This window comes from Erpetoichthys calabaricus, chromosome 4 (assembly GCF_900747795.2).
Source record: "Erpetoichthys calabaricus chromosome 4, fErpCal1.3, whole genome shotgun sequence".
Lineage (NCBI taxonomy): Eukaryota > Metazoa > Chordata > Cladistia > Polypteriformes > Polypteridae > Erpetoichthys > Erpetoichthys calabaricus.
The window spans coordinates 107,822,284-107,847,891 of record NC_041397.2 but is presented as its reverse complement, the minus strand read 5'-3'; the positions used below and the strand labels follow the sequence as shown (position 1 = coordinate 107,847,891).

Below are 25,608 nucleotides of genomic sequence, written 5' to 3'. Positions count from 1 at the left end.
ATCTTTCATCCTTAGAAAAGCTGTAAATATTCATCTACTAAAGCCACTCATTCAAGCAGAGGGCTGTGGGGAGCTCAAACCTATCCTTGCAGCACTTGGCAAGACCCAAGACTGGATGGCACATCTGTCCATTGCAGGCCATTCAAGCACACAAGCAAATCTTATTTTAAGCTGTCAGTTAACCTAACGTGTGTGCTTGAATGCGGGTGTTGAACCAGAGTGCCTGAGGAAAATTCCAAACAAGACATAGGAGGAAGGTGTAAACTCCACAGAGGGTTGTTGGAAGCTGTGAGGCAGCACCACTAACTACTGCACCATCGTACCAAATGCTATAAACAAATTGCATACATTTGCTTTGTTTTTAATTATTTTATATAATTATTTAAGATTACTTTAAGGCAATTTGTATCATATTTGAAACTTAAGCAAACACTATAAGAAACCATATTTAATTGTAATTTTACATTACAAGACAAAAATGTGCTCTTTATCAAGTTCTTATAAAAAGCAGTCTATTTATCAATAGATGGAAAATGCAGAAAACACTTGTTGTTTTTTTAATTTTTCCTGATGCACTATATTTGGTTCTTTTTCTTTGCCAGTTACAAGATACACATTAAAAATAAGACAAAACTATTTATTTGCATGTTAAACTTTCTGAATTGGAAAGCAGTAACCAGCTGCAAATCCACTTCAGAGGTAAAATCAGTGCTTCATCTAGATATTTATCAAGTACATTATTCTATCTGTAAAAGAAAAAAAAAACTACCATAAAAAGGCAATACCCTTGCCATTGTTATATTTCTGTTTTTGCAAAAAGAAAAATCTTAAGATGAGGACCAGCAGTATAGAAGTAGAATATAGTTTAACACCTACATAATTAAAGAAAAAGGGTAATGAGATTAACTGGACTTTCTTACTAATCATAGCATGCCCTGTTATTTGTATGTTTAGATATAGTTAATTGTTCACTGTTCATTTTTAAGAAATGCAGAAAAAATAGTATGCTTGGTGATTTAAATGGGACTTAAATGTAAACATATACCCAGCTACGTATTGTATTTGTCAGAAATTAGAAAACCATTTTAAGGGACATTTGGAGAGTGCATGTCACTATGTTTGCATTTTATTTTGTAAAGTGCCTTACAAAGTGTGAGGCTAAAATAAGACATGACAGAAAAACTATTGACATGCTTTCAGTATCAGTTTTATATTAAAAGAGCCTTACAAATCACATAAACAGCATTTCAGAAACATTTCACACTGCATCATGAATGGATTATTATTGTACTATGGAGAGTACAGCAAAATTATAGCACCCCAAACAGTGCATTGTACATAGGAGTTTTGTTATCTAGAGTGATGATGCATGGAGTTTTCAAACCATTGTTAAATGGTACAGATGAAAGGCTGTAGGGGAATAGCTGATGGACAGGTTATAATGTGCTAAGCAGGTACTAGAGATTAGATGTCAGAAAAATTATGAAGTGTGATGGTGGTTGGGGGTGTATGTTGGTTCTGGAAAACTAAAAAATTAAAACGTAAGATCCACAAACAGAAAGAACTGGTAATTAAGCCAAAGAAAGAGGTAGTGATCAGGACTAGGGGAAAGATGATGGAAGAGCTCATATATTATATTAGCTTAGAAAAAGATCAAATACAAATAACAATAAATAAATAAATAAACCTAACAAAGAAAAAGGTAGGGAAAAATAACTCTAAATTTCCAGAATGTGTGTAACCTTGAGAACAAAATGCTAGAGAGGTGGAAAAGAAGGCTAATGCTTTAACCTAGACTAGCCGAAAAGCTTTAGTAAATGGCTAGTACAGTGCCAATTCTGGAAGAAGCTGTATTTGTTTGCTTTGGTTATTCATGTAACAAAAGAGTAATTAAAGAAGCAGTCTATTTTAAAGACTCTTCAAGAAACAATTCCTGGCTTATCAATTAATAGGACTGATTCTACAAGAGCTCCTAATGTGCTAATAATGCACCCTTTTGAAAATCTGGCTTATAGACTTTTAGCTGAGTTAACAAATCTGGAAACTCCAAATGAGCCTCCAATTTTTAAAAAATTCACACAATTAAGATAATAAACAATAATTATTGTTTGTTTTATCAAATATATAAACCTAAAATAGCACATTAAAAAACATGAAACATCTTTTGTAAAAATTGTAACCAATACAATGTAATAAACAATCAAATACACAGCATTTTATTGTGAGCAATGATCACTTTGAAAATGTTCATTTCATTAAGGCAAAATTTCTTACACCAAATGTTCTCTTCTATATAACTTACTCTAAATCCCTAAGTTTAAATGCTCCAAAATAACTGGCCTCTGGGGCTTTATCCAGTAATGAAGCATAATTAACTTCCACAAACAGTTCATCGTGTTGGTGTAAGTGGAAGAGCCCTCCTTGCTGGATGCAGAAAAAACGAAAATGTATTTCTTTATTCCAGTGCTTCACACTGCCACTTTTCATGATTAAAGTTTTCATTTGCCGTGCGTACTTGAAGTGGTGAATATTCTGTAGGAGCACTATCCCATCGTCTATTTTCTCCAGTTCATCAGATACCTGAAGGTTGTGCCTGAAGCATGTCTTTGCATACACGTAGTATAATCCCTTTTGGATGACTTTTATTTTTCCATCCAGGTACGTCAAGTTATGTATGTGTGCTACACCAAACTTACTCATCCAATGCAGCCGAGTCATTGTCTCATCATCAACTAAATTAGAAAATGAAAAAGTAAGATAGCATTAGGTGTCATCTAAAGCACATGTAAATAATCATTATAGTAGACCAGATACAGTATGTTATTAATGCATTCATTTATCTATCTTCTTTTTCATACATCCATCCCATTTGTTTATGATAAAGTTGTAATCTCTAAACCGAATGCCATCATCATGGAAATCTTTGGGATGTAAAGGGAAATCTGAATATTCATGTTGACAGTGAGAAGATCAGACTGTGAGGAAGAATTGCTAATTATTGCACCACCATACCGACTGTACTTCAGCAGTGTATGTACTGAAGTTGAATGAGTACAGTATTACAGTACTGAATATATGGATCTGTAAGAGATTAAGCCTTTTCCTTCATTTTTTACATTTGTTAGAAACTTCATCCACAACCTTCTAAGGACAGACTGTGGTTCCTAGTGTTGACTAGAAGAACAGCAGGCATTTTGGAAGGTATGTTGCCACTGGCTAATATTTAGACTAGGGCATACAAATAGGGTGAAACAAGGAGCACAATGAAGATGATGGGGATCAGCTAATCAAATTAAATTGTCATTTGCCAACATAATGATCTTCTTATAATGCAGCAGACCTAGAACATTGGAATTTGAACATCTTGAATGTACTGTATGTATATAATATATATGTAATTTTGTATATATGTTTATGTTTTAACTTTATATTTTCTACTTATTTTGCATTTCATTTTTTTACACTATATTTGTAATTACCAAATAGCATATTAGACTCACAACAGGAAGTTCACTTAATTAAAATAACCTGAATTCAATTAAATTTCAAATCATTACACAAAAGACTATTCAAGGTAAATATGAAGAAATGTAATGCACTACAGTCAAAATGCTTACTAACCTTTTGTAGAATTTTTCTCAATTAGGATTGGCAGGTGGGCAGACGGTAGCTCCACTTTGTTTTTGCATTCACATTTTGGCCTTTGTGGTGGTTTTTTGGTATAAGTTCGAGCACGTGCAATATAATTTTCAGACTTTATTTCCTAAAAAATAAAAAAAAAGACAGTATACCGATTATAATTATTACTTAAAGTCCCATTCATTCATTTTACTATTTCAACCAGGATCAATAATTTAAAGCTTACAAATGTTTTAATTTCATAAACTCTAGGAAGTTAATGTAACTGAAATGATGATTATGTTTTTCCTTTTGGAATAGTCCTCATCTCCTTATGACCCTGAATTAGATAAAGCAGCATCTGGAAAATGAAGGATGGTTGTTCTTTTTCTTCTGCTAATGAGCTAATGATTCAAGTTAGTGCTGAAACTTGTTGTTTGCTACCTCTTTGTGCATAACATCACTGTAATTAAATATTCTGACAAAAAGAGCCTTTAGTGAGGAGAATGCGAAAGATACTCTGGGAAACATAGCATAAGTCACCCAGTATGTCCTGGAGTCTCTTTAGCTAAAGCTTTCAGATGCTGTGTGTGTTAGTGTATTCGAAGGTGTAGGATGGTGGTGCCTACAACAGAAAAAAGATAAATTGAACTTAATGGGAAACAATAGTTTGGTGTATAAGTGAACTCTGACTTAAAATCTGAGGCTTTAAAAGCTTTCATTTTGTGGGTTTTCATCAAAATAATAGCTTATGTATTTCTGCAGCATGCTATCATTGTGGCTTACTTGCAGAGCATTGGCAAGTGAGGAGTCAGGATGTTGGTGGTAAACATTGCAAACAAAAAGGCTGACAATGACAAGGAGACAAACTTTTTCATGTATAGTAAAACAATACTATGCATTTAACAGTATTTAAAATGGTTTGTGCAAAAGTCACGAATTGACGTAATGAAAAAGAAACTTAACTTAGGAGACCCCCTACTATCATTGCCTTCACCACCACCACCTACATTTACCCACCACAAAAACAAAGCAAAGGTCTTTGTTGTGGCGATATTCTAGTAATTTTACAAATACTAGAAATCATCAATATTGGCACATACATATTTTAGTAAACTAAAATAAATATTAACCAACACATGGCACTACTTTTGGAATATTTCAGCAGTTTTGAAAATTGTTATGTAATACACATTTTAGAAATAGATACTGCACACTTGGCCTTAACACGCATGGCCAGAATATTCAGAATCTGAAACATGTCATGAAAGTACAGAAATAATGTATATGCAATCAGTCACAGATCACATATTCAGACAAATAGTCACATACTGTGCTTTGCAGATACCCAATAATATTTTTTTGTTGTTTTGTTTTTTATTGTTTTTGGGCAAACACCAAAGAACATGGCTTGATCACTCCAGAACATACATTTATGCAGTTTCTGAACTTTGTTAATCTATTATAGGGCACTGTGGGACAGTTAACATTTTTCAGGTACAAGCCAGGAATCATCCCATAAAGCATATTCACAAATGATGCCACACTTGGTTTTGGATCTGTTATCTGAGTATTTTTACTTCATTAAAGTGGTCCCTCTTCAGACAGCATTGGGCTCAAGCCATAAACCAGCCTTGGATGGATTGCTAAATTACATCAAACTCAGAGTTTACCCTGGTATGAATGTTTTTGCATGACACACTCCAGGCGTCAACTATACAGTACATAAAATATACACCAAATTGTACTTGGGAAAGCATTGTTTTTATAGGATATGCATACACCAATGGCAAAAGAATGAATTCTTGGGTTCTAAGTATGACTCATGCAAACAGCTTTGCAATTTAAAATACAAAGCTGCGTACTAGTGAAATTCTACATGACCTCAATTCTCAAATGCTGACCTTGCACCCTTTCTTAAGACCACAACATTTCTAATTTAAAATTAGCAGCAAGTGTGGGCCGTTATTCGTAACCTACTTACATATTACCTCAAACAACAACTGAATGTGCTGCAGCAAAAGCAAACTTTCGTCATGGAAAAATAGCCAGATTAAAAGAAAATCCTTATACAGCAAGTTTTGAAACAAATTAAAATTATATATATATATATATATATATATATATATATATATATATATATATATATATATATATATATATATATATATATATATATATATATTATATATATATATATAAACAATGCTGGCAATGACTGCAGTTTTACTGCCAAACTTATATGCTTTGCAGACTTAGCTTTTCAGAAAGAGCTTTTGTTGTGACTTATAGCTTTTTTATTTTCATCTGAGTTTGTCATATGGATTAAAGCCAGAAAAGAAACCATTCCAGTTGTCAAATGCTTGGCATAACCTGGTGAACTAGCCTTATTTTAGTTGACATGTTAAGGGACCACCCTGTTTGGAGTTTCTCATGCTGCTGCCAAATAATATTGTCAATGTAAATGCTTCTTTGGCTAGACAGCCTCCTACATTTAAAATACTTGGCTGTATGCTGGCAGCTGGAAATCATTGAACATTGCACAGTGTGAGTGAGACTCTTGCCTGATTGATTTCTCTCTGAGTGAAACATTCTGTCTAGTGAAAGGAAACCCTCTGAAAAGTTCACAGTGTTTCAAGAATAAAAAGCATTTGAATGACACCGAATCTGTCAATCAATCAAGAAACTAGGTCAAAGCAGTATGGCAAATGTAAATTAGTCTAAACGGCACGGGTGTAAGTCTTTTTTCTTTTACATTGTAAGTACACTCTTTATTTAATCACTGTATCATTTTTAGATCATTCGATTGACTTCACTTCTTAAATCTTTTGCCTATGTTGTCATTATGAGATCAAAAAATAATTTAGTTTTCTATCTTATTCAGGTCCATTGCATACTTTTCATACACATTTTGGCTGATAAGAAAGAGAAAAAATTAACATGACGACATTACTCAGAGACTCAGAGTTTTCTGAAAGGTTAGCCATAGTTCATGTATTCAATTAATTCAGGACAATATTGGTAAGGGTCATCCAGAATGTGAAAAAAATGTAATGGCAATTTTAAATTAAATTTAATTTTAATGAAAACAGCTCATTCTTTTCTCTGTGTTATAAGTGGGTTAATATGCTTCCTCTTTAGAAGGAAAAGATGTCGTTTTAGGGGTGCAGTGTAAGATATCACAATTGTCAGGTGCTGTAAGTGAATCAGGGTTTTTGTGATTTCAAGACTGACTCATAAGGCAAGTGTCATTGTCAAAACTCGTCGCCCATGGAAGAATTTCACTCAGAAACATTCCGGGTAGTGCAACTCAAGAAAAATGTATGCAATGCAAAATTTGGAGTTAAGTTAAACAACATAATGATAATTTTATTAATCTGCTTCTGTTGACACTGACATCTATAAAAATGCAGATAAAAAAATACATCACTTTGTGGAGGCTCCATGTGATTTTCGTATTCTCAGTCCTGTCTTAAACTACAGGACCTGATGTGCTGCAGTGGCACACACGCTAAAGGGAAGAAGATTCCAGAGACATGATATTTAAAGGAGAGAAGAGCTGACAGAAGAATAGAAAAAATAAAAAGGTTGAAGCTGCAGCATTGTATACTGTATCCATTTTTGTATTACAATATTCTTGGCAATTCACTATTGGATTACAACATTTTTCAAACAAACTTCTTATGCTGTAAGACAAAAGCTGTTCAAAAGTATTCATGTGTTGCGGAAATATTCAGAGTTTCTACTTGTGATGTTTTAACTTCCCACTTAGTTCACATAAGCATGTTATCAGCTGGAGGAAATACTTGGTCACTGTTAATTTGTTGCTTGGCCTACACGAAAACAATTCAAGATAAACTCTATTCTTGTGAAAATAACATGCAAATTTACACTTTAAGAGTGTACACTGTCATATCACTCCAAATACACTTTGATCACAAAAATGCCATTTCTTGTTATGCTGATTATGTCTTTTTTAATTTATGTTACTGAAGGACATGAAAGGTCAATGTTACTTCACATCTTGACTAATTCAAGAGCTCACTGGGAGCTCCCACTTTGAAGAGCGTTCAAGATGAAGTTTCCCACTTTCCTTCCATCATAACAATTATTTTATTACATTTAAGATGGAGGATTGCTAAAAGAACTTTCTGCAACTTTGCTAGCCTTCTTTTATTAACTACTGTAATACTGTGATACCTTTTAGCTGTGATTAAGATTTTGGAATAATCTCCATTTATGCTAGTGCACCTGTACATAATCTGAAACATCATTAGAAATGGGACCTCTCAGTATGATTTTAAAAGATAGCCTTTGATATTATACAATCTTTTTAAATATGTGTGAATCTTGATTTAACTCAGAATTATACATTGCACATGTCGATTGTATTCAGAATATATAGGTCAAAACCTTTATTGTGAGCAATGCCGTGTTGCTTTACTGGGTCACATGTTTCGTCGATAGTCATGGATTAACAATAAACCCTAATCCTCAAACAACTCAATTTGAAGTAACAGTTGATGAGACATTAATGATTAATAAACTCTAAGCTATTGTGTACAACTTACACTACACTGATAGCACATAACCCTGTTTTGCTCATCTGGAAGAATCCTAGCCCATATACTATAACACAATGTGAAAGAGATGTCTCAATTTATTTAAAATTAGAAAAAAAAAAATTCCTTGTTCAAAAGTTATTTATCATCTCTTCAGCATTTATTACTGTCCTGATTTAATTGAGCCAGTTCTAACCTTTTGGATATATTTCATGATTTTTGAGTGATTATTTCAATTTCAATCTTTTTTCCTTTCTGAGCTTTCTAGGTAGGTCATTTAAATGCAATACTTAAAATCAGTAACATTTATATAAAACATAAGGCATAAGGCATTACCAAAATATATGATATTGCAAAATCCCTAAGTAGGAAAAAGAAGTAAGAAACAAAGAGTTCATTGGCAAAGCGTAGTCTAAATGTGAGTCATTAAAACGATTTAACATAAGACATTCATTCATGACTTGCATTCCTCTCATCCGGTTTTCATTTGCTTGCATCAGAGGCTTATCTTGGTAGTATTCAGCCTAAGTCTAGATATGGAACCAGCACATCACAAGGCATACTCAGGCACATAATAAATTTGGTAGCCATTCCCTTAACTTCAAATTTAATCAGTTCTATAGCAAGGTTCAAACACAGACAGGTACATCTTTCTGACAGAATAAAAATGTAAGGATATAGAATGAATCAGTACTGTATACCTTTGGCCAAGTACAATACTAGAGGTCCATTTCTATAATTATTCAAACCTTTTAATCTGGTCAATAGTCAGGGAGCTGTGCCCAATGGGAACAAAATATTCCAAAACAGGGTGTACATAGACTTTATAAAAGGAGACCAATTCAGCAACACAGACACTGGATTTTTCATGCACCACAAGAACAAAGGTTTCCTACAAGCTGACATTATAATTTGGTCCACCAGGCTGTTCCATCATAAATTATCCTGGATGATGAGCCCCAACATCCATACTGTACTATAGACTTCTATAATATTTTGTTCAATAAAAACAGTTGGCAAGGACAGTGGATACAGTATTTCATATGGCTGACATGCAGAATTTCTTTGGACTGAGTTTCATTTTATGCTCCCCAACGCAACCAAGATTAATCAAAGACCCTTGTAAAGTACAAGATATATGAGATGACCACATGTGGGTCAACTTCATTTACACATTTCCAGTGGTAATATGCATGTATGAGAACACCAAAAGAAAATCTAGAGATACAATGACCAGGACTAAGAATCAAGCCACAGTCTTCTAAATCTTTGAGGCAGCAGTGCCAACCACTATGTGGTCATAAAACTCTTAATGTAAGTTATGAACATCCGTTTTAATTGGCTTATATTTTTGCTAATACTTGCATCAGTACCTTTCATTTTAATCTTAAAAAAGCAGAATACAGCCAGTATTACTTCCACAAAGAAACGCAACTGTTAGAATGCATTGCACAATGTAAGACAGCTTGTGCAGATCTCTAAATGTGAGCAGAGAAACTTCAACCATTTTTACCTTCTGCTCTGAACACCCTTTGCACTCTGGCAACTGGGCTCAACTGACTGACATTCAAAACAAATGATTTCCAAAATAAACATTGTAATAGGGCTGGATTGTTTCTCTTGCCAGCCACTGGTTTTCAATGATTACTTAAAATAGTACAGATCATTTGAAATTGTCTATCACTAAGGGAAAGTTTACAATTTTTAATGTATTATTACACTTAGGTGAATGAAGCCTTCAGTGGAAAATTAATAATCAGTGCACTCAAGTTTCAAAAGCACATAACAAGCAAATGCATTTTAAGTGTGATTATACTGAACTTCTTAAGACAACCAGAGATTTCTAAAATGACCCAATAACCATTTCAAGCAATTTATATTTTGTATCTTTATTCTCAGATCCTTGCTTTTAAGTGATCTTTAGTCTACTGCTGTAGTATCCTTATCACATATTGTTCTATAGTTGACAGAACATCTAAAAAGCAACATGGGATGTTTCAAAGGCCATTTCTTTGCCTCTTCATGAATATGGCATCAAGGAGCTATGTACGACAGGACAAAGTTACAATTATATACTGTGCATAGGAACTAACTAATACATTCCATTCAGTTATTTATTACAGATAGAACAGCATCTGCTTCAGTGTAGGTGAATGTTTAGTTCTATACTCCCACCACCATCTCTCATTTTCAAGGGCAACCCTTTGATGGTATCTCTTGGTAAACCACTAGTGACCTTAAACAGATGCTATCATTTCTTTAAAGAAAAACAATTTTCCTTTTATAAGTGGTGTTATATTTTTGCACTTCCTTAGCTAGAATTACTCTGCCATCATATATGTCTTTATTTCAGGTGAACGGTAAGGATAAGCTATGAAAGTGGGTGTCAAGTTTCAATATTTATAAATGAGTAGCTATTTAACGTGAGCAAGATAAAAAGTGTAGTCAGTTTTTATATACTGTAAGGGAGCAATGAACAACAAAATTAATCTTTTGAATTAATACTTGTTGCTCTGCATGATAAATGTAAAATGAGACCATTTCTGCTGCATCTATGTTTTAATCAAATCAATGTGAATTATTATTGGATTACAGATTATAAACATTATTCTTTCTCAGTCATGCAGATGCCAACCACCAGGCAAATCACTGTAACACAACATCACACCCCGTTCTGGAAGTTTTTGAAAAGGGTACATAAAGTGGCAGCAGTAACAGATGCCAGGCAGCAGCTCACCATGAATGCCAATCACAAAGCATGTGTATGTTCTCTTTTCTTTCAGTCCAAATTGGTGTGACCAACCCACAAGCTTGTCTGGAAATCTTTGCATTGTAGGTAGAAGCAGCATGTAATTCCCCTGAGAGAAATCAAATTGGCCACTTCTCAAAAGTTGAAAATGCCCAACAATAAGCGTACACTTAAGGATACTCTATAATTAGTGGACACAAGCAGAGTAATTAGGCTTTATGTACCCTTCACATATTTTATAATTACCTCCACATGGTAACAGTTTATCAAAATATTATGTCTCTGCTTGAGCGTTGTTGAACATGATTAACAGGCTAAATAGTTCACCATATAAGAATATAGAAATGGCTCTTTGGTATTCTTAGTTAGGGATTCCCAAATCGACAAATTAGATTTGTTAATAAAAGAAAATTCATGAAATTGAAACAAATGTAGCTAAATATGTAAACAACCTAAAAGGGGAAATCGTTGCATGTAGGACTCTGCATAACACATATTAGCATACTTCAGTTATGCATTTGATTAAGTAATTGTTTTTAATAAGGAATATCTTGGAATATACAGTAAATGCACATAGGCTCTCCTAACATCTTATTAGGGAAAAGTCAATCAGATTTTATGGATTATTCAAACATTCGTACCTGGGAAATTCTAAATGTCCATCAATTGTTCCATTATAGAATTCACATAAAGTTGTCAAGTAAGAATCCTTTACCCTAATGTATGTAATTGTGACGTCTTGGGAAATTTCAACAATTTGTTATTGTGAAAGATTCCATTATCAGTGAAACCCACTCAGATGCCTTTTTTCACTATGTGGCATTAGATCACAGATTCAGTCCCCACAACTGACTCAATACGAGACTCTGTGCAAGAAGCATCAGCAGCCGGGGTTCTAGTTGTGGCTTTTGCAAGTAACTTTGGATTAACATTTTAGTTAAATACATAAATGCATTTACTGTATAATGTAAGCTTATGCTTTTATAGTCAGGTTGTCTGTACCCTCACACAAGCTAGTAGCATATTGTTTTGCATGCTTAAGGTAATTTCAATCTGTTCAATTGGGAGGTAAATTATACATATTTGCTGTCATTATCACAGCCTCTGTATATTCACGTTTTTGAATTAATTATATAAATAAGAATTATACCACAATGTCTAATTTCAAAAGAAAAATTAAGATAAGATCAGCTTTTTTAAACAAAATAACCAACAGAATGTTTTCATATCTTGAAAATTAATTACATTTCCAAACACTTAACATTTCTGCAAACGTTTTTGCAATACTTGGAAAACTAACATCCTTCAACCAATGCAAACATTTTCATTATCCGTTACATAGTACTAGAAAGCAGAAAGCAGTCTCATCATCACTGACCACAGGTTGACTGCAGGTTCACACCATTGGACCCATATCTGTTGTAGCATATGCACTTGCACACTTCTATGCATGCTCAAGCCTGGCTGTCTTAGAATAAAAGCTTAACTGGCACATCTTGGGATATGGGAAAAAACTGGAGGCATGGAGAAAAAACATGCAGACATGGGGAGAACACATAGAAACTACAGAAACGGGAGAAGCCTATTTTGAGAAAACAACGATGCTCACTTTGTGCTAGCCAAATTAAAAAAAATTTAAGATTATGCTCTTCTAATCAAATTTCTACAAATAAAGTCACCAGGCTGAAATTCAAAGAAAATGCATTCATATATCAAGGAGCTCTTCACTTCAGATTCAATTCCTTATCTCCACATAAATTAAAGTATATCTAAGCATGAGACCTTTTTTGGAAAAGATTTGATATAACAGGCATTGTGAAAGCACTGCCTGCTAAGTTAGGGGTGTCATAAACCCATATTAATGATGTGTCTTTGGAAATCAAGAAATATATAACATTATTGTTTATTCATAGAAATAATAGGCATGCCTACCTCAACAAACAAATAAAGGTCTGAGCACTATTACAGAAACAAATGTGACAATGAACCACTCAAAAGAAAAAAATGAAAAGCACCCATTTTCTACACTTTCTCTCTTGGTCAGGTTCACAGGAAGCTATAGTTCATTTCATTAAAAGTTACTAATATTTAATAATTATGTTCTGTATTTAGAATGATACAACCAAAGAGCCACTTTATCTGTCAGTTAAAAGGCTAAGGGAGCAGAGTACAACATGCAAATGGAGGTGTAGTGTGGGAGTGGCCAGGGCCTCCTGTGCTTCATGCAACCTATCACAAATGTGTTGCCAGCCAATCAGATTAGACAATATTGTTCAAACCCTGATGATGGTAATTTGATGGTGTACCTAGAAAATGAATTGTAATGTTGGATCCTTCATGAGCACCTTGTAAATTAATTGTATCTGTAAGCAACTGAGTAACTAAGAAGTTGTTATAAGGTAGCAGAAAAGTTTATACAGTATTTCTGTAAGCCTGTGGGAAAGTTATAATAAAATATACCGAACTTCAAAATTAAGAATATTTTTTTCTTTGGATGCATTTATGTATGTATGTATGTATGTATGTATGTATGTATGTATGTATGTATGTATGTATGAATTTCCCACCCCTGGGGCAACCAACATATAACTATCTTATTATTTATTAAAAAGGTATAGAATTCTCAAGTCATTCTAACTGTATTTACAGTCTGGACTTGAGATTACAATGTTTAATGTATTTCAGGTATGTAATGATTTAAACTGCAATGCAAGTATTAGCATGATAAATACAATGGGAATAAAATGTTTTGTCCAATAGCTTCTCATATTAACATAATGACCTTAATAACAGTACAATTATTTATAATTATTAATCCTATTTCATTACAAAGTAGTGGGGAGTTTAGATTTTAAAAGTGTATGACTTATACAGTATATATGTGCATGACATGTTAATGCAACTTTTAAAGTGTTCCAAAAGTTTGCAAGGTAGTGAATGGTTCTTCTTGTTATCTACCACAGTATCAGTGGATTTATATTCCCATCAAATCCCATTTTTATGGTATTTTATTATTTTTGTGCAGTGTATTGAACGATACTAAATTGACTTCTCCTACAGTTTGTGCCTTATATTCTAGTGTAAGCCTCTGTTGCTTGCAGCATTTGTATCTTTCCTGCAATAGACAAATAAGTGTATGTTAGAACAAATTAGAAATGTAGAGAAAAGACTTGAATAAGTTCCAGTGGCATGGATAATTTAAACACTACCCCTCTCAGAGAGACCGTTATTGTGGTTGAGTAAGTGCTCTTTCATGGTAAGAGGAGTGGCATATGTCCTCCTCATAAAGGAAGAAATGCATTTAACTTAATTATCATCTCTAAACAAATGAAAATTTGCCTCTGTAGGAGATATGTGAGCTGTAATAATATAAAAGAATATCAGTTTGAATGAAAAAGAAAGTATTTCTCTGAAATACATAAATGGTTGCATTTACCTGTATGCCTCATAGATACTTGAACATTCTTTAGTTTATAACCTCTTAAATACATCTTTTGCTTCTCTTGCTGTTTGCTTCTTCATATTGTAAATTAATCTTTCCACATCCATTATAGTTATGTCCCTTGATCTTTTGAATCTGTACAGTATCTCTCTATATCCCTGTCTATATCCCTGATGTGTGACTGATGCATGAGAACAACAGGACTGATGGAATTTAGGAAGCATCAGCATGAATTGAGCATTATTAACAATCACAGGCATAGCTGCTTTTACCCTAATCCACTTGTTGTATGCATTCCCATGCATGTATTTATATAGCTATGCGCTTTTCTGTTGTGAAGAGGTCTACATAAAAAATATATAAAAATAAACCTCTGTTGAAACAATTTTTTGCTGCACTAATCATGTAAATAGACAGCATATCACTGGAAAAGTCTCAACCCATATCTGTGTTCACCTAGCACTGCTTTAAACATCGGATAACTATCAGATACTTAAACTGACTTGCATTTGAAATTGAAAACTCAAGATAGCCTTCACAAATTTTCTGAAATGTCAATAAACATTGAGTCCATTAAGAATAGCTTTGCTGACCTGCTTCACATTTTACCAGTAGATGGTAGAACGGTCACATATAAGCACTTTTCATGTGCATCAAAATTTCCATTAATAGGTTCATGTCTAAATCTGCTTGAAGTCATATTGAAAACACCTTACGTTGAAATACTATCTCTGTCCAAGCCCCATCAGTCGCACTAAATGTTTACTTCAAATAAAACCTTTCTCCATAAATAATTTTACTAAAATATAAAAAATTAACAGCACATTAAAGAAAACAAAAAATACACATTACACAGTGTAAAGATACAAAAAGGTTTAATGTGTGCAAATACAGCTTTGTGATTTCACTACTGGTTTGGCCTGCTGGAGATGATCCACTGGCCTTTGATTTTCACCAAGTCTACTACAGAAATAAAAAATCATAGGCATTGTCCAGTGTATTTCATTTCATAGTTTTTTTTTCTTTCCAATACATTGTGACATCCTTACATTTTTTATCCATTTTTATCACTTGAGGCTGTCACAGAAAGGATATATTACTTTATTATGAAGTTGATTTAAGAATTGGGATGCATAGTAACACATTATCACTAGAATCTCACAGATTCAGTATTCTGAATTTGAATCTTATAACTGGGAAGCACAGTACGGCAACACAGTATGTAATTATTTTTCTTTCATCTAAATGGAGCATTATCCACAACCACATGTATAGCTACATCTGCTCTAATCCAATAGTTTATGCATTTCCTCAGATTTATTTATTTAGTCTATGAGCTCTGGTCTTGTGAAGAGTGCTATATAAAAATAAACCTCTGTTAATCTGTGTCGTGTTAATGCGGTACGTAGGCAGTATAACAAAGGACACTACAAAATCTTTTCTTTATAATAATAATATGCAGATAATGCAGCAATGGTTGCTTTTAATATAACAGAAATCTTCAGTATATGTTTATTCACTGTAGGAGCAGACTTAGGAGGGCTCCCTGGGCTTGAACAATTTCTTGCACCCTACATAGTTGTTTTGAGGGAATCGCAGACATCCTAGTATGTAATGTCAAGGTTTAGGAGTTGTCTAGGCACAAGAACAGCAAGTAATGTGATATCACGTAACAGGTGAATAGATAGACATAAAAACTACACAAAGAGCTTCAGAGATTATGATAGATAATGAGAGAGACGGAGTAATGAGGTCAAAGCATAAAATTATCCTTGATAACTGTCAGAGTATAGTACCCCATGTCAAATATTAAAAGCAAAAAGAGTCTGATCCCTTTCAGCTATGTATTTTGACAGATAAAAATAGTGTTCTAGTACCTACTGTAGTTATTTACACAACATCAGGCATTTTCAGCTTTTAAGAAAAAACTAAGAAAATAAATAAATAAATGGGTTTAGGATTTCACCAGTTTGCAGACTGTGGGTGCTTGTGTCAAGCTACCAATAAACTTATCTGCTATTCAGTAGAGATATGGCCTAGGCACAGTTTGTATTGCTGTGTTGTCAAATGACTTTTCCCAATCATGTAATTTGTCAACAATAAAATTCTGCTCAGGTATTTATAGACAACAATTTTATTTTTAAAAGGATGTCTCACTACTGTGTGAAATTTTTGTCAAGAAATTCAAACATTTGACAAGTATGTTTTTCATTTGTGATCTGCTGTCCATAAGGCATTTAAAACAAAGGTTTTGTTCATCAGTACATTTCAACGTTAGGCTTTTAAATTATTATATGCAATAAGTGTAAAGAAAGTTAGCAGCTCATTTTAACTGAGATCAGAACACATAAGCATCCTGTAATTTGGTTTCAGTCAGTGCTTAACTTCTAAATAACAAGGTGCCACATTTCATAGTGTCTTTGCTGCGTGATCCTTGTCAGTGCTGTGCTGCTGCTCCCTCAGCTTGCCTTCTGCTGTCTTTTGCCACTTCAAATGGAAAATGCATTAGTCTTTCTGGCACAAGACTTTAGATGCTGTCCCAAGACGTTCCCTTAATGAAGTAATGGCTTCTAAGCCTTGTCAGACTATTGGCACACAGCCTTGGCTTGAAAGACTGGGTCTCATCTTCAGGTTCAAAAAGAGAACAATTTTTCATCTTTTCAGTTCCTTGTGGAGAGACTGGCTCATAACTTATTAGGTTTCAGGAGGCCATTTTGCAAATTTCCCCATCCCTGAGAGACTCCTGGATAAGGTGCCCCATGAGAATCCCCAAGGAGTTCAGTGAGTGTTTAGTGAGTATCCCAGAGAGTGTTTCAGGATGGTGCAGAGCATTTTAAAGGAATGTTGAACCTTCTCTTTAAATAGGTGGGACCATCTGTCCTTCTTAGTTTTCATCCCTTGAATTAGGTCTCTGTTCTTGCTTCAGTCTATTTCACGCTTTCTGGCTCAAGAGGTCTGCAGAGGGGACTCTGGAGAGATGTTGGTGCAACTCTGATTTACACCTTTGTTATCATATAAAGTCCAGGCAGATCCTGGTACAAGCTGAAGTTCAATCACTTAGTTTGGAACATAAGAGGGGGAAGGTGCAGCTGGATACATACATCCCTATTAAATTTGCATTCTTAAGAGGCCTGGTGTGCCTAGCAGAAAAGCCAATGACCATAGTGAGTAAGTGGCTGAGATGGAATCTTGTGGTTTACAGCTCAGCGCCTTAACCACTAAGTTCCACAGTTTTTACAGTATTTGTTTTGTAAAGGTCTTTAAGGGCACTGTATGAAATAATTTTCATGCATCATGAAGATTTAGTTTCTTTCAGAATAAAAAAACACTCATTAATAAATTAAAGTTACTGTTTCATGAAAAAATACTTTTATACTTTACACCATGTGATGGACTGGCACCCTGTCCAGGGTTTGTTCTTGCCTTGCGCCCAATATTAGCTGCTGGGATAAGATCCAGCAGACCCCTGTGACACTGTTCAGTAATAAACAGGTTAGCAACTGATTGAGTTTATTCTACAGTATGTTGTTTCCATTTGTGGTGTTTTAAAGGGAGACTAGAAAATACATTGAAATTGCTACTTTTTTATTTTCATTTGTAGGGAAATTGACTCTTGGATTGGTCCCTCACATTTTTCTATTGCGGAACCCATTAACATATTCAAATTTCCTTCAGCTTGAAATTTTTCAACTGAAAATGGGCATGCCTTTAATAATTCATTCACTATACTCTACCAAAGTTCTGGTTTTATCTTAACTGTATGTTTTTAAAACTTTACTGCAACAGGCTAGGATAAAAAGGGCCATCGACCATAGAGGAGAGATAATGATAAAGGGAGTGAATAAAGTGCTACACCACTACAGGGTCACGCTCTGCAGTAATTTGTTACTGTTAAAATGGGCAAAAGAATTGCTCCTAAAATATCAGTAAGGCACATATTCCTTCATCCTGGTATTTTGAATAGACCTTGTCTGGAAGAGCTAGAACAATTTACACTTATTAAGGTGAATAAATGCAAATATTTTCTTTACTCAAAAACAAACACAAATATTACTTTTTATCCTATATACTGTAAGTAATTAAATTACCCATGACAGAAACAATGCTTATGTAAAATACAAAAAAAAATAAATTCAGTTTATTCTTGTATTTCACTTGAGTACATGCTCAGATCACATACTTTATGATAATGCAATATTACTAAATTATGAATATTTTGGGGGATTTTATTGATTTTAATAACAAATAATATTCCATACAAATAAGTCAAGTTTTACAAGACTTGGTTCAAAACAAATCAACCCCCATCCATGAGAAAGAGACCTAGGCCAACAGAGTAAAACTTTAAACTAGTAAAAATAAGTAAATAGATAAATGAATAAATAATAAAAAATAAATAGAGTAAAAAAAGAAAAACAAGGAAAAAAAGAGGAGAGAGAATCTGCTTCCTGAATTAAAATGCTTAATCTAAAATGTTACTGGTTAGTTCCTTCCAGGTTTTGAAAATGTTTTGAACAGATCCTCTAAGTAAGAATTAGATTTTTTCCAATTTCAAATAGTATGTAACATCAGTTACCCACTGATTAAGAATAGGAGAGTAAGGATTCTTCCATGCTGAGCAAGATAAGTCAACGTGCCAATAGTGTAGTAAAGGCAATTACAGTTTGTTTGTCCTTCTCCACTTTAAGCCCATCTGGGAGTACACCAAACACAGCTGTTAATCGATTGGTAGTGATTGTGACACCAAGGCTGTCTGGAAGGCATTTAAAGATTTTGGTCCAGAATGATGTTAATGTGGTGCAGGCCCAAAACATGTGACTCAGTGAGGCTGGGACTTGATTGCAACGTTCGCAGGTTGCATCTTGCCCTGGAAACATTTTGGACAATTTTAAATGAGACAGATGTACTCGATAAAAGATTTTATGTTGAATAATTGTATCTTTGTGCATATGGAGCTCGAGTAAATTCTGTGCATTGCTACCTTCCACTCCTTTTCTGAGATGTTGAGTGAGAGATCCTTTTCCCACTGTACTCTTGAATCTTCGAAAGGAGGGACTGTAAAATGGTTTTATATATTGCAGAGATGCTGTCTGAGTCCTCAAGACTGATCAATATTTTTCCGGCATAGAGGTAGGTGGGAGGTGAGGAAAATTGAGCAGGTTTTTTTAAAAAAGCCTTCTAATTTGAAGGTAGTGAAAGAAATGTGCTGCTGGGAAGTTAAATTTGGAGTGTAATTGTTCGTAGGAAACAAAGATGTTGTCTATGTACAGATCTCTAAGTGATTTAATCCCAAATGTTTTCCAGATGTTAAAAACTGCGTACGTTTGAGTGGGTGGAAAAGGTGGTTCTCGTGCAGAGGCGCCAAAGATAAAAGCTTCTCTATCTTAAAATATTTCCTAATATTACTAAATTATTAATCCTTATATTTACATACATACAAATCACATATTGAGTTAAACAGTATAAAATGTTTTAGAAGGCCACTTACTTCTTTCTTTGGGAATGATTCTTTTTGACAAGACATAATGCTCAGGCAGTGACTTTTGTTATCCTGAGGTGCAAGGTTGGATGCCAGCTGGAATACACAAATTAAAATGTCAGTTACATACATAAGTTGATGTAATGTATATTTTTAACTTTAATAAATCAGACAATATCTATAAATTACATACTCCAATAGTGAGTACATTCTTACAGATAAAACACCAATGTAACCAGTGTTACTGTAAAAATATAAATATTAAAAATACTTGACTCCTTCATTTCTAGTAATCTGTTATTCTTTATCCATTGTCCGCACGGTGGCACAGTGGTAGACCTGGGTTCGCTTCCCAGGTCATCCCTGTGTGGAGTTTGCATGTTCTCCCCGTGTCTACGTGGGTTTCCTCCCACAGTCCAAAGTCATGCAGGTTAGGTGCATTGGTGATCCTAAATTGTCCCTAGTGTGTGTTTGGTGTGTGGGTGTGTGTGTGCCCTGCGGTGGGTTGGCACCCTGCCTGGGATTTGTTCCTGACTTGTGGCCTGGGATTGGCTCCAGCAGACCCCTGTGTTAAGATATAGTGGGTTGGATAATGGATGGATGTTATTCTTTATTCAAATGCCCTAAATCATGCCACAGTGGTTCCATTGTAATAAACTATTCATGTAACATGTTTTAAGTCAGAGCTCACCATGAAAAGACATTGAAAATTCAAGGCCAATAAATACACAGAAGGATTTTTCCCAATGCACACTGTATTCATCCATTTTCTCAATTTTGTTTTTATTACAATGAGTGGGGAGTTTAGTCTTCAACTCAAACATTATGGTAGGAACTATTTCAGCATTAAACACCAGTTCATTGCAGAACTTCTGCACACACTAGTTCAGTTCAGAGTTGCCATATATTATAACATGGACATGTTCGATGTGGGAGAACAGTGAAGCACCTGGAGAAATCCTACACAAACACAGGGTAAACACAAAAACTCCACACAAGTACTGATTTGGGCAAAACTCAAACCTAGCTGTGAGGCAGCATTACTAATTGTAATGTCACAGTGATGCCCTGTGGGAATTAGGTTTAGACTGGTTACTATTTTAACTAGGGGTAGTACAAATACAACCACCTAAAAAATGTAATTTACTGTATGATTACACATCTCAATAAAATACGGTATGGTTTTATCATACATTCACTACATGATCTCTTCAAACAAGTCCACTTATTGTCTTAAGTCTGATGTGCAGTTCACGGATGATGAAGGTGATATGAGGGATATATTAGAAATCATATTCATATAATGAACTGTGTGAATAAATCTGATCATAAAAGGTCCCAAACTGGATACACGCATTGAATAAAATATGTTAAATAATATGTTTTATTCTGCAAGAATATAACTATGCACAATTTCAATTTTAATTTTCTTAGGATCTGGTGTGAAGAAGCGGTGATATATGGCACAGCTCTTAGTAGTTACATGTTTATAAAAGAGTGTGGTAAGCACTAGTACATTCATTATTCTCAGCAAGCCACAAAATTTGAATAGTGTTTCATAAAGACACGCATAAATACATACTATACAAGCAACTGATGAATGAACTGTGTATAACAAAGCTTAACAATTTTAGAGCAGTCATTAATCCCTCCAGAAACAAAGCTGGAATTTTAAATTAATATAATCACATTGGCATTATATAGAAACCACATAAATAAAAAGTTTCATTTGGTATTTTTTTAAAGCCGTTTTTTGATTGCTTTATCTGAAGTGACTAATAAATCACAGAAGTATGAGTGAGCATTGCCAGGTTAACTAATGTACTCAGGATTTCAAAGTGGGTCCGTAGTGGGAATTAAGCATACAGCTATGCATGTTGAAAGTAAAAATTACATTACAGTATGTTTCTTTCTTAAATGAGCAACTTTTGTGAATATTACAATTTTCGATAATCCCGAACAATCAAGAGAGTTCACATCATTCAAACTTGCAAAAGATTCCTCACATTCACAAACTATATAATAAAACATTAATATCTGTGTGTGTGTGTGTGTGTGTACGTTTCTGTGTCAGGTCGTAACAAACAATCCGATTGGTCAATTTCGGTGTGGTTGCTCAGTCAAACTCGATCGAGACACGAAACGCAGGGCAAGTGAGGCGGACACACACACAGGAGGATACCCATGAAGGGCGTATAGGAGGAGCACTAAGGGTACATGTAAGGCAAGTTATATTAAATATCAAGTGTATGTAAATGTATTCTCTTATTGTAACTAGTGGTAAGTAAAATATAATTAACGCGGACATTTAAGCATACCCGGCATATCGGCGAAGAAAAATAGTTCAGGTGTTTTCTATAGGAATAGGCTGCTATATGCTATAAAAATCCTTCATAAATATACTGTACTTCCATTGATGAAATGATAAGGAAATTATATGCGGTAACTTTTGACGGTAGGATCTCCTCTTTAGTCGGTTAGGGAAGGCAACATCCCCTGCTGTTTGTTTCCAGCTACACATCAGCTCCATTACATTTTATTTTATCTTTGCCCAAATACAAATCTTATCAATTAATACACTCAAAAGATGACATCATTTACTCATTTTACTTCTAACAAAAGAAAAAACTGTAATTTTTCTAGACGAAGACACAGTGCCCATCCACACCGAATTCGTCGACCCCAACACTGTGCCAGCCTGTACGCTTTTTGCCTGCCATTTGCTTATAGATTCATTGACGGTCCCTTTATTGGTGAATTAGGGCGCACACGTGAGTACGGACAGTTAGAGCCATACTGTTCAAAAGATTCAAGTCAAGTTTAGTGTTACGTGTACAGTACTCAGGACAATGAAATTCCTATTTGCATGTCTTCACAGAAGAGCAGACAAAAACAAAGGGCTGAAAAACAAAATATAAAGCATCAGTTATTAAAAAGTGTAAATCTGGTGTTGTCCGTATTCACCACTGATAACCCACTTCCAAGTCTCAAAGAAATGTTTGAAGAATAATGCAGTGTAACGGACTGGCGCCCCGTCCAGTTTTGGTGAGTGCCTTGTGCCAGATTCGACCACGCGACGTTAAACGGGATGTAACGAGTATGAAATAGGCAAAATGCTGCTTTAGGGAATCCACATAGAAATTAGTTTCTTTTTTCCATCTTGGTAAACTTAAAAGTGGTTATAACGGGTCCAAAGCATTCCGGTCTTCTGGCTTGTTTGAAGAAAACAAATTCAAGGAGAACGTGCAAACGCCATACAGACATGGGATTCGAACCCAGGACTCTGGATCATTGAGGCAGCGGAAATGCATGCGTTTTTTTAAATTAGCATCCAAGGTCTTGTGAGTAAATATTTAGGACCACGTGAGAGTTGGCTGCGAACTGTTTTATTCAAATACACATTTTGTTTTCTCAAACCCCGATGTGTTCTCTGTGCGTTTATAGCAGCGATTCTTCAACTTTAATAACGCATTTACTGTGTCCGCATAATGTCTCATGGAGCCTATGCATTTCTAAAGTCAGGTCGGGAACATAACCTGTACATCAACGTGTCAAAGGCACCATAATGCTTGGCATAAAAAAGTACTGTATCACCTACTTGAACCAATAAAAAGCAAGCGGCATACTAAAACAAGGCGCAATGAAGTCATGAATGCTGACAATAGAACACAATACCTCTTAAGTTATAGGAGAAGCGATCGCGCATTAGTTATAAAGCATACATGCACCAATTTATTTTAAGTTTGCAAAAACCCTATTACAAGTAACATTATAGGACTCACATATAGATTCAAAAACAGTTTCTACCCACAGGTCTTAAGGATGCTTAACAGTCAATCATTAGAACAAGTACTGTACATGCACACATGCGTGTGTGTGAGTATGCATGTTGCATATTATGTGCAATTTTGTATGTGTGTGTGTGTGTATCTTTTGTTGGTATTGTTTTATTGTCAGCTGCCCCGAGGATTCATGCAAGTAAGACTGAAATTGTATTGAGTATGGTAATAAACTTTATTTGTACATTTCGTATATTAATTGTGGTTCCAATTCTATTTTATTCCTATACCATATATTAAATAATTTGTGTGTATCAAAACACAAAAGTCTACCTTAAGTTTATAAGAATGCACGGTCATATACTGTATTTAGTATGTAATACAACATACCATTAAAAGTGCAAAAACGAGAATGTAAAACGTGGATCGGATAGCATTGTCAACCAAAGAAAACCGCCTCAAGTTCGTGATTACGAGTTTAAAGTTAAAGCACAATGGGACTTTTTAATATGTTATGGCGAACATTTCAGATTTGTGGAAAAAGTTGCAAACGGGGAAATTCTTGTATCATGCAATTCCTCGCTTTAAACCCAGATACTGATCTTTTTCTTTCTTTCTTTTTTCTTCTGACATCTAGTAAGCCACTGCGCACAGCTGGCATTACAAAAGAAGTATTTCAGGAAAACCGCTAAGTGCGTCTTAAAGTTTTAAAGAGTCATTGTTTAACAAACTAGACAACTGCATGATTCGTTCAAACAGTTTCAAAAGCATGCACAAAGTTTTTCTAGTTGCAGACAGTCCATCACTAACGAGCTCAACAATGTAAACTATATATGATCTTAGATAACTGCATCTCTGCAAGGCACCGCTTACTTACTGAAGAAAAAAAGACACAAGTCGAATTTTGCTCGATGGTGTCTCTTTTTCGTTGCACTTTTTGCAAATATGCCCATTTGATCTAAACGTTATCATGTCTATAAAAAAGAAAAGTTACTTATTAAAAGAAAAAAAAATCAACAAGACTTACCTGTTCGACCTGAGACTTGCAGTAAAAAAGTATTCCAAGATTGGATACGACTTGAAAAAGTCCCATTATGATGAGCGCGCAGAAGACGATGGGCTTGCCTCCGTCAGTTCGGTTGTGCGCGGCTTCTAAACGGAGCTGACCACTCTCCATTCGGATTGGATTTTTCTTATATTCCTGGTTAAAACTACTTGCTGCCATGACCGCTGGGACTAGCGTATGCGAGTGTGTAAGTGTACATGTGACTGAGTGGGGAGCAGTTGTGACCCAGACTTCATATAGACAGTGGGAGGGTAGAAGTCTCCGACAGTAATATTTTTTTCTGCTTTGTCAGTGCAGCCAATCAGACTGCAGATCGTTTATCATTTAGTAAACATGTCTTCCTGCAGGTCTAGTCCTTCTCCCACACTCTTAACTCTCGCCCCTGTCTCCGTAACAAGCTGGAGGGCACACTACGTGGCTATTGTTAAGCTAAACCTGTGCTCGCGTGTTGAGATATCCTGAAATGAAGCCTGTTCACGTCACAGCTAAGTTACAACGCAAGTCCTAGAAATCGGTGAGAACATTTTTCAGTGACCAACTTGCACATCGTAAACATGTGCAAGTTATAGTTGTTCGTTGGGCTTCACAGTGGTTTCAAACATGAACTTAACATTAAATGAAACGAGTATAATGTAAATGAATAAATGACTGAATGAAAATTTAAGAGTTAGCAAATACAGGCGGTTAAAAAAAATCAAATGACAGTTCAAAGGACAAAGAAGCTGTTGTTTTCATCTGTAAGGGTAGCTAAAACTGGAATGCCCGGTGTGCAACAATGCAGTGATTAATGTTACATTGCATAAGAAGGAAAGAAAGCAACAGAGGTGTGTCAAGGTGATAGTACCGTTTCTTCGACGGTAATGCTGAGTATGTAAACGTTTTGTAGCAAACCTTATTCTTGTGAGTCCCATTT

General features: G+C 34.8%; 1 protein-coding gene across 1 annotated transcript; it reads right to left on the bottom strand.

The window, feature by feature from the left end:
• Positions 1-1,845: 1,845 nt before the first annotated feature.
• Positions 1,846-24,968, bottom strand: tnfsf11 (TNF superfamily member 11). Its single transcript, XM_028801266.2, has 4 exons — positions 24,657-24,968; positions 19,860-19,946; positions 3,622-3,763; positions 1,846-2,732 (listed from the first exon to the last, which is right to left on the bottom strand). The coding sequence occupies exons 1-4, from the start codon at positions 24,852-24,854 to the stop codon at positions 2,299-2,301; spliced, it is 861 nt and encodes a 286-aa protein (XP_028657099.1). The 5' UTR covers positions 24,855-24,968; the 3' UTR covers positions 1,846-2,298.
• Positions 24,969-25,608: the final 640 nt, after the last annotated feature.